An 11,460-nucleotide genomic window follows, 5' to 3' on the forward strand; every position below is an offset into this window, starting at 1 on the left:
CTCATAAGAAAAAATTACATCATAGAGGATTTGCCTGCTCAAAAAGTATGATTTAAAGCTTGTTTGGGAAGGCCAAATTAATCTTTGAAATTGGATTATTATATGTTAAGCAAAAAAATTATGAATATTATAAAAAGGTATTAACTCCGTTCTTACTTTTAACTTTATTTTACTTGAGTTCTGAATTTCTTGTTCTTACTTTTAACTTTATTTTACTTTATAGATAAAAGTTATGAATTCAATTTGATTAGTTATAATTGTGAGGATCTTGTTTCTCAACCTGAAATGATATATTTGTAAATTATATAATATATATTTTTTAATGAATTATAGACTAGTTTTATAACATTATAATTTTTGTTTAAATATTTCTTAATAAAATCATAGTCACATTCATTTTGAGTTGATTTGTTTTAGGGGATAAAAAACATTTTAATTGATTAAATAATTGAAATTAAATTCAACCATAATTAAATGAGTAAAAAGATAAAGAGCTAGTAAAATTACCTGTTAATTATTTGTGAAATTAATGTGGAGACAATTCATAATCTCTTCTTTTTAAGCTTTTGAAGAAAAATCTTTATTATCCTTCAAGTTTCACAACATTCAAATCAATCCTTTCACTTTGCATTGATGTCAAATTGGAGCATCAACTTGCACTATATATATATGTCTACCCCTAACTCTTTTTTTTTTCTTTAGACAAAAGAAACAATTTTTTTTTGTTAAAGATAAAAGGTTATATATACAAATAATACAAGTAACTATTAATTAACTACATACATCTAATAAATAGTTGAGAATTTGTATCAATTTGTTTTAAATAATGTAGAATCATAAGTTTATTTTGCTCTCGTGAGTGGAATTGTAATTTATTAATTTTATAAATATAACATTTTGAACAAAAAACAAACCAATTTAAGTGTTGAATATTTACAAATTTATTATGTTTAAAAGTGAAACTTACTAATAAATAAGAAAGTTATAAAATATAGCAAAATTAAGACGATGACTTAATTAGGTTTGAAAAAAATAATAATAAAAAATTAATTTGTAGCATTTCTTATGCAAACGGGTGACTTAGTATAATTTTAATTATCTAATGATTTGTTTTAATTATAAGAGCATCTCCAACGGAACTCTATACCAAACCTATACCCATATTTTCCTCCCGGCCATAAAACATAACCGCATGGGTTTTACTCTTTTTCTAAAAAAAAACGCATATTTGCGTAGCTACGGTTCCTTTTTCAAAAACTTTTATAAATTTTTAAATTAGTCCTTAGAAATATAAATTCTTTAATTTAAATATTAAACTTGTTTATAAATTATTTAAAATATTTAATTTGATTTTTTAATTTTTAATTTTAAGATAAAAAGTTATAATATTTTTAAAATGTATAATAAAATTAATAAATTATATTGGGAAATTTAATGAAATGACACTAAAGATGTCCCTAATTGCTAAAAGTGTCGGCGCATAAAAAAAAAAGTGCTAGTGACATTTTTAATTTTTTTTGGACGATTTTGCCTATGTCGCGAGACACTACCGGCATTCGCGAGACGATTTATTTTTAAAAAAAATTTCGTCTCGCGAATGCCGGTTGCGTCTCGCAACGGAAGCATTTTCGTCCAAAAATAATAATATTGTCACCCGCGCTTTTTTTTTATGCGCTGACACTTTTAGCAATTAGAGGCATCTTAATTTAATGTCATTTCATCAAATTTCCTATTATATTATACTTGAAATTTTATCTATTTTATTTTTTATTTTACGTTATATTGTTTATTTAAATATATTATTGAATTGTTTTTGTTGTGTATGAATTATTGATATATCATTAATTTTATATAATTTTATTAAAGGAATGAGAAAAGATTTGTGTTAAATATGTAAAGTCCATAAATATATGGAAAATTTGACGAAATGAAATGACCCTAATGATTCACTTCTTTGACTTTTTGACCAGCACTTTAAAAAGCGCTGGTGACACATTTTATTTTTTTAGACGATTTTGCCCCTGTCGTGAGACGTCCTCAATCGCGAGATGATTTTTTTTTACACGAGACAAAAAAACAAAATTGTCACCAACGCATTTATTTTATGCGCTGCCCAAAAAGTCAAATAAGCTGATCTTTATGGTCATTTCATCAAATTTCCAAAATATATAGATAATATTAATAAGATTAAAAAGTTAGTGTAAAAAAAGAATATTATAAAAATATTCTTTTGAGTTTGTATATGAGTTTTTGGGTTGGAAATGAATTAGTGTTTAATGTGATGTTTACTGCATTTTAGGTTTGAGAATGAGTTTATGGGTTGAAGATGATGTAAATATATGTGAGATTTTAACATGTGTTTGGATTTTTAAAATAACTCAAAAATTAATTTTTCAATGAATCATCCTCAACAATCATTTATTTTATTAATTAAAATATTCTTTACTTTAAATTATAACTTTTTATTTATATATTTCAATACCCTTTAAGTCTTTTTACCAAAAATAATTATTACCTCCTTAAAATCATCAACAATCATACAAATTTCCTCACTTTAATTTTTTTTTAAAACCCAATAAAAAACAAGGCCTTATGTTTGTCTACCAATAATATTCAAAGAATAATGACCAACTAAAAAAAGAAAATTAATTTATAGATATAACCTAGCCAAATAGGGAGTACTATATTTAAATATATTTTATTTGCTAAATGATCATATTGAGATTACATGATAAATATTAGAAAACTGAAGTCATTGACATGTAGGATAAATATCAGTTTATATATTAAATATACCAAATGATAATAATAATAATAATACGATTTTTTTTACTTATAAAGTACCTTACATTAATTCAATAAAACTTACAAACTTAAATAATTCATTAATTAATAACGTCAAGCCGGAATTGAGCTATGTCTATTCCCTAACATATATTTTTAAAACTCTTGCCTAATAGTCTAGCTAAGACCATGGACATGTTCTACTACGATTTATAATTAATTTAAAGATTAAAACATCATATACTATAGTCTATCAATTTAATTTACTCAAATATGGAATAGAAACAAACAAACAAATCCTAAAGAAAACCGATCTGATAGACGCAGTGACTATGCAAACTCCATGAAATTAAGGAAAGATTGTTTGGAAAGGAGTAGATTATATAATTAGAAACCGGTAATAATATTTTAATATCTTTTAGAAAAAATGAAAATAAAAATATTGTTAAAACGGGCAAAGTTAGAAGCGGAGAAGCAAGATAAAAAAAAAAAAAAAAACTTGGCTAACTAGGTTAAAACAACAATTATAATCAGTTTGGCATATTGATCAGTTATAAGTTTATTGGATGCTTTACTGTTTCTCTATTTATTTTTATTTACCTATTTTTCATTTTAATTAATTAATAACAACTCATCTCATAAGTCATACATTTATATTTTATCTACAATTTGTCTAAATATTGTTTTGGATTTTTCTAAAAATAAATTATTTTAACTTTTTAATTTATTGAATTTAGTATTTAAATTTTATACAAATATTTTTATATTTTCATTCATAAAATAGAATTGCTTTTGATAAAATAAAATGAACAATTAATTTCTTTAAAATAGAAAGATAAAATACAGTATTTTAGAAAAAGATCGAAGTTATAAAGTAAAAGTTATTAAAATGGCAAACAAAGTGAGACGTCTGTTTTACACAAGTCTACGCTTGCTTTACTAGACTTCAAAATATTTATAAATTATAAAAACAAAAGACACAACACTTTCACTGCCGTGCCAGGTAATCAATCCTTTTTATTCCTCCTCCCCAACTATTACGTCAGTCTAATTTTCCTGACCGTTTCCAATTTTTTTTTTTTTTTTTTTTTTTTTTTTCAGGATTTTCGACCATATAAATATAATATATAGCTCATAACCAAAAACCCACAAGTTTATTAATAATAATCAAGAATCTATCTATCTTTCCCTTAAATGGTTGCCAATTCCAAGTGCATAATTATGAAGGCGGTATCACCATCATCATCTTCATCATCACCAATAAGCATAGCTGATTTGGCTTCTTGCTACTGCGCCATCATGTTGGCTCTCATCTTGCTAACCACTGCCTCTTTCCCGGATCATGATCACGATCTTGATCAGGCCACCGGCGACATGATTACAACCGGCAGCCTCATGCTCAACCGCCCTTGCGACGAAATTTATGTTGTCGGAGAAGGAGAAACTCTAAACACCATAAGCGATAAGTGCGGCGATCCCTTCATCGTCGAACAGAATCCTCACATCCATGATCCTGACGATGTTTTCCCAGGCCTTGTCATCAAGATCACTCCTCATCATCAGGTTCCAACTCCAACCAGATCATCATAGATGGATCCATCCATCATCAACACAATTCCAATTACTTTACAAGGATCGATCGATATCAATTACATTAATTAATACAAAAGATGAGCCTCGCGGCCTCTTGTAATACTATATGCAAAATTATAGATTTTACTCTGTTTACCATCTTTTCATTTACATCATGTCACGTCTACCCTTAATTAATTAACCTCTTTTTATTTTTCATTTTGAAGATTTCTTTAAGAAAAAAAATAGTAAGAACAAACAAATTAAGTCATGAAAATATATATGTTTTAAATGATAATTAAAACTGAGATTTTAATATGATCTTATAAATATATACAAGCTTAACGTTTTACCGCACAATTGTAATTTGTCTGAATTTAATTAATACTGAAAAGACCCAACATGCTAAAAGACAGTCATGCATGGTCGATCTTATCCAATTAAAAAATTAATTATGTTTGGATTAAATCGTCTTTATTCTAATTGTGCATCTGCATCTTCTTTTTAGTACTGTTCTAATTATATTTATTTATATCAAGCAAATGAATCACGTGTAAAGTTGTGAGTGGGGGGATGGATGTTGTAATGGGATTATACGTACGTGGGGTCGATATTTGTGGAGGTGGTTTATTGGGAGGTTATTTGGGATTTATTTAAAACTTTGGATTATATAATAATTAATTAAGCTTAATTTATAGATTATTTATTAAAAACAATTAAGGGGTTTTGAGGTAGGGAATATATTTACCATTTTCCTTCTTTTTTACTTCGAGAATTTATTACTACTATCCCCACCCGTTTGATTTCGAGGAATCCCGTAGGACACCGTTTATATTCTATTATTTAAAATAAAATAAAATTATCCTATCAAATTATATAAATTGAGTTATATAATATTGAAAATTTATATTATTAAAAAAATAAATTTAAAACTCTTATTAAGTACATTAGTAATTTATATGTTTAATTGTGTATAGTGTTTGGGACAGAATCAAGACGGGAGACACAAATATCATCCCGCCTATTCCCGGTCAACTACCCGTTAAACCGGAAAAAAACTGCCCAAAATGGAACAATATAGTTTGGTTACCGCGGGAAGTTAACTCATTGTCATCCTTAGTTTTGAGTTTTAAATTTGAGGTTGTATCAGCATACCTGATTTATATATCTTCCTCATATAACTTTTTTTAATTCTCTAGTTTAATGGTCTAGTGACAAAATATAATGGCTTTCTTCTCATCTTTAAGTTTTAATTTTAATTCTCTAGTTTAAATAACCTAAAATAGATAACAACTCAAAGTTGAGTTGGAAATATAATTGTTCCCATTTTATTCATGAAATGTGAATAAAACTTCCATATTAATTGAAAATAGGTCTGCTAGCTCTTGCTATAGTTGGCATTACCATTAACTGAATCTCTTACCTTTTACTGATTTTGACCTGAAAATAGAGGTCAGTTATCATAATCGCTATAGAGAGTTTGAAAATATCATAGAGAAATAAATAAATGAAAGTACTTTAAAACACCATTTTTCAAAGAGAGGAGGATGGACTTTATTTATTATTATTATTATTTTTATCAACTACCCATTTGAAAATGGTAGCATTTGACTTTGTAAAATAGGTTTGAATTAACATCAAACTAAACTTCAGAACTACTCTACTCACTTGTTATCATTATATTTTTTTTTTTTTGGCTAAAACAGTTGTAGGACGTTACTATATATATATATATATATATATATGATGCCATGATATAATTAAACAACATACCCAATTATATAATATACGTACGTTCCTTGCATTCATGTCACGCTGATAAGTACACTTTTTAACAAATTTACCTTTTTATTATAACTATTTTATATATGATGATCATTTATATATATTTAGCTAAAATTCTAAATTAAAAATAAAAGTAAGCATCTAATTAATTAATTAAATTGTTCAAACTGTTTCTCTAATCAAAATAGTCTATTAGTAACACTAGTTCAACACCTTGTCAACCTATATATTGAGTGTGACTTGAAACCTCAAAATTTTTATATATTTAATATATATATATATATTTATTTATTGAATTTATAAAATTAATACTATTCTTAAAATAATAACTTAAGGTTATTATTATTGAGATTTGAACTTTTAGAGCTCGTTTGATCTTTGTTTTTTTTTGTTTTTTGATTGGGATTTTTCCCTAATTTAGTCGGGAGTTTTTACACTTAGAACTGTTTCTCTCTAACAAAAACAAAATGCTGTCATATATCAATATTAACATGGTTTGCAACTTGATTATCATAAACAAATTAACACTTGTTTATTGACATGCTAAAATTTGAGTAAAATTAATTGTCAAATGAAAGCCATAATCATCACATGATTGCTATATGTTACCAATCATTCAATCTTTTAGAATAATAAGTAAATAATATATTGATTAAAATATATCACAATATTATTAATTAAATCTAAACTCAAGATTTATTTGAGGACGAAAGTAGCTATAGCTAGGAACATATATCATATATGTATATAAGAGAGTGCTTCCTGGTTCAGGTTTCACATAATTAAGATAATTATCACCTTGCTCATTATTTAATCATGTTTAATAATTTAAATAATAATAGTCAATAATTTTAGGTATATATTATATATATTGACAGGGCTTATGTGATTATTTATCCATAAATAAAATTAATTTATTCTACCATACAACATACTTGATATCTAATAATTAGTTTACACTTATATTGTTGATATACAAGTGATTGTAGTTATTTAAAGGGAGAGAGTTTTGAGATAAAATGATTAATTTATATTCGATTTTAATTAAGAAAACATTTGTAATGAAAAAAAAAATGAATGTAAAATCGTGCTAATATTCTAAATTTTAAAAAAACAGTATATATACTTTGTAAAGTGAAATATATTATATATATAAACAAAGTTACAAACTTATTATAACCTATGTGTGAAAATAATTATTTTTTTTAAATAGTTATGAAGGGTCAACCGGCAATAATAAGTTTTACCTTATAAAACTTTGCTAAACAAGTTTAACCAAGTGAAAATAATTTTATTATCTAGATATTTTATTGAAATAATTAATTTTGTATTATTAGAAAAAATAATGATAATTAATTCTGTAGAGGAATGATTTGAAGATTACATAAAATATTTGAAAAATGAAGTCATTGACAAGTGGATCTATTACATATTAATTAATTGATTATTTATGTGTAGGTTAAATTATGGCTGTAATAAATCATACAATTAATCATGATATATTGTCGACCACCACGTGTCTATTAGAATAATGTTATACAAAATAATAAATAATATATAACACCTACCAGTTACCAACTTCACAAGAAAACTTAATCACATCAAAACTAACACAATAAGCCAAATTAATCTGAATTCAAATTGGATTATTATATGTTAAGCCAAAATTAAAATTGGGTTATTATAAAAATTGTATTAAATCCATTCCTATTTTTAACTTTATTTTACTTTATAGAAAAGTTCTGAATTCTAATTCATTAGAAGTTGTGATTGTAAGCAATAATTAACTTAGTAAAAAGATTAAACTTATTGTATAGCTAGTAAAATTATCTGTTAATGTTGCTAATAATTATATGTCAAATTAATGAGTGCATACTTCATTCTCTTCCAATTACCTAAAATTTTATGTTTTATTTATTTATAAAAACTTAACCACATAATTAAAAATCATTTCATTTTTTTTTCAATCATATCACTTAATTCATTAATCAAAAATTACAATATTCTTTATTTTAAAATAATAAATTTTATTTTATTTTAAAATATTGTCTCCTCAAAATCACACTAAAAAACATTATTCCAATAATTTAAATTTATAAACTCATATCTTCAACTTTCACAAAATATTCAAATCAATGATCATTCCACTCGCATTCATGTGAAATTGGAGCATCAACTTACACTATAAATATGTCACGTCTACCGTAACTCATTTTTTTCTTTAGACAAAAAAAAAACAATAATGTTTTTTAAAGATAAAAGGTTATATTTACAAATAATACAAGTAACAAATTAACTAACGAAATAAATCTAATAAACAATAGAATTTGTATCAATTTTCTCTAAAGAAGAAGAAAATGTGGAATCTTAAGCTTATTTGTTTCTTAATGGAATTGTAATTTATTAATGTTATAAATTATAATACTTTGTATGAAATCATACAAAATTAAATGTTTTATGTAAGAAAAAATATTTGTTAGTTTGACACATTTTCTTCCAAGTTTAAAAGTGAACCTTACTAATCAAATAAGAAACTTATAAAATATAGTAGAAGACTTTCACTTACGTTTAAAAAAATAATCTGGAACAATTCTATGCAACTGATACTATTATTATAATATTTAATTATCTAATGCCTTGTTTTTAATTCTATTGGTAAATCTGTGGCAATTTAGTACTCTCCAAGTACGGATTTGAACTCATCTCTTATGTTTGTCTAGCTACCAATAATATTTAAAAAATAATGAGGACTTAAGAAAATAATTAAAATTAACTGATGTGTATATGTAATTAACATAGCTAAATGGGGAGTACTATATTTAAATATATTTTATTTGCTAAATGATCATATTGATATTACATGATAAATATTAGAAAAATGAAGTCATTGACAGGTAGGATACATATCTATATATCGATCTGGTATGGGACGTATGCCAGCAAAAATTTATCTTTATTATCTTATTAATTATCTACCTTACAATTCAATACAAATTTAAATCTCAAACAATTTTTTAAATAATATTATCGGTGGAGTCGGTCGAAAAATTTGAGAACTTGCGTGATTGCATTTTATTATTTTATTTATTTATTTTCTTATGTCATCAAACCGAACCGGAAGCGAACTCAGTCCATCCCCTGACATAGATTAAAACTCTTGCCTAAGACCATGGACATGTTGTATTATAACTTTTATAATTTAAAGATTAAAATATTATATAATATTCTTACTCAAATATGAAATGAGAAATATAACCCCAAAAAATCCGATCGGACCGAGTGACTATGAAAGCTCTATGAAATTAAGGAAAAACTAAGGGCTTGTTTGAGAAGGAGTAGATTCTAATTAAGAATCTGGTAATCATATTTTAATCTCTTTTAGAAAGAGAAATGAAATTAAAAATGTTGTTAAAACGGGCAAATTAGAAGCGGAGAAGCAAGATAAAAAAAAACAAACAATAATCATAATCACAAAAGAACTCGAAAAAACCTTTGGCTAACTAGATAAAATTAAACAATAATTATAATCAGTATGTCATTATTGGCATATTCAGTTAGTTTATTCAATGCTTTACTGTTTCTCTATCCTTTTTTTTTCATTTTAATTAATTAATAACAACTCATCTAATAAATTATATTTTATCTACAACTTCTCTAAAAAAAAAAAATTTAATTCTTTTTTGAATTTTGAAGAACTAACATTAGACTCCATCATCAATTCATCATTACTTTTTTAATGTTTTGGATTTTTTTATTAACATTTGTATAATAAAAAAATCTGTTTAATTAAAAAATAAATTATTAAAAGTTTTAATTTATTGAATTAGTATAATATATTTTTGTATTTAAATTTTACAAAAAATAAATAAATATTTTTATATTTTCATTCATAAAATAGAGTTATTTTTGTAAAAAAAAAAATCAAAAAAACTGAACTGGTAATTTCTTTATAATAGAAAGATAAAATACATTGTTTTGGAAAAAAGAAGTTAAAAGTAAAAAGGTGAAAGGAGGAGTAACAAAATTGTAAAAGCTTTTAAAATGGCAAAGAGAGAGACGTCTGTTTTAGACAAGTCTACTTTGCTTTGCTAGACTTCAAAATATATATATTTATTTATATTTATAAATTAAAAATATATACAAAAAAAAAAAGAAACACAACACTCTTCTTCTACCGTGCCATATAATCAAATCCTTTATTCCTCCTCCCCAACTATTACGTCAGTCTAATTTTCCTGACCGTTTCCAATTTTTTTTTTTTTTTTTCAGGATTTTCGACCATATAAATAAAATATATAGCTCATAAGCAAAAACCCACAAGTTTAATAATAAGCAAGAATCAAGTATCTATCTATCTATCTTTCCCTTAAATGGTTGCCAATTCCAAGTCCATAATTATGAAGGCGGTATCATCATCATCTTCATCATCATCAATAAGCATAGCTGATTTGGCCTCTTGCTACTGCGCCATCATGCTGGCTCTCATCTTGCTAACCACTGCCTCTTTCTCGGATCATGATCACGATCTTGATCAGACCACCGGCGACATGATTACAACCGGCAGCCTCATGCTCAACCGCCCTTGCGACGAAATTTATGTTGTTGGAGAAGGAGAAACTCTAAACACCATAAGCGATAAGTGCGGCGATCCCTTCATCGTCGAACAGAATCCTCACATCCATGATCCTGACGATGTTTTCCCAGGCCTTGTCATCAAGATCACTCCTCATCATCAGGTTCCAACTCCAACCAGATCATCATAGATGGATCCATCCATCATCAACACAATTCCAATTACTTTACAAGGATCGATCGATATCAATTACATTAATTAATACAAAAGATGAGCCTCGCGGCCTCTTGTAATACTATATGCAAAATTATAGATTTTACTCTGTTTACCATCTTTTCATTTACATCATGTCACGTCTACCCTTAATTAATTAACCTCTTTTTATTTTTCATTTTGAAGATTTCTTTAAGAAAAAAAATAGTAAGAACAAACAAATTAAGTCATGAAAATATATATGTTTTAAATGATAATTAAAACTGAGATTTTAATATGATCTTATAAATATATACAAGCTTAACGTTTTACCGCACAATTGTAATTTGTCTGAATTTAATTAATACTGAAAAGACCCAACATGCTAAAAGACAGTCATGCATGGTCGATCTTATCCAATTAAAAAATTAATTATGTTTGGATTAAATCGTCTTTATTCTAATTGTGCATCTGCATCTTCTTTTTAGTACTGTTCTAATTATATTTATTTATATCAAGCAAAGCAAATGAATCACGTGTAAAGTTGTGAGTGG

The 11,460-nt window shown here is 25.7% G+C and overlaps 2 protein-coding genes across 2 annotated transcripts; both read left to right on the forward strand.

Moving 5' to 3' along the window:
- The first annotated feature begins 3,989 nt into the window (after positions 1 to 3,989).
- Positions 3,990 to 4,408, forward strand: LOC124928208. Its single transcript, XM_047468741.1, has one exon. It carries the CDS (start codon positions 4,006 to 4,008, stop codon positions 4,372 to 4,374), a length of 369 nt encoding a protein of 122 aa, XP_047324697.1. The 5' UTR covers positions 3,990 to 4,005; the 3' UTR covers positions 4,375 to 4,408.
- A 6,087-nt stretch (positions 4,409 to 10,495) lies between these two features.
- Positions 10,496 to 10,938, forward strand: LOC124928225. Its single transcript, XM_047468757.1, has one exon. It carries the CDS (start codon positions 10,512 to 10,514, stop codon positions 10,902 to 10,904), a length of 393 nt encoding a protein of 130 aa, XP_047324713.1. The 5' UTR covers positions 10,496 to 10,511; the 3' UTR covers positions 10,905 to 10,938.
- The last annotated feature ends 522 nt before the right edge of the window (positions 10,939 to 11,460 follow it).

Source organism: Impatiens glandulifera, chromosome 2, assembly GCF_907164915.1.
Source record: "Impatiens glandulifera chromosome 2, dImpGla2.1, whole genome shotgun sequence".
NCBI classification, from domain to species: Eukaryota; Viridiplantae; Streptophyta; class Magnoliopsida; order Ericales; family Balsaminaceae; genus Impatiens; species Impatiens glandulifera.

What these genes read in the sequence shown, in the direction of transcription:
- LOC124928208 (XM_047468741.1), top strand. Translation starts at nt 4,006, where the DNA reads ATGAAGGCGGTATCACCATCATCATCTTCATCATCACCAATAAGCATA.
- LOC124928225 (XM_047468757.1), top strand. Translation starts at nt 10,512, where the DNA reads ATGGTTGCCAATTCCAAGTCCATAATTATGAAGGCGGTATCATCATCA.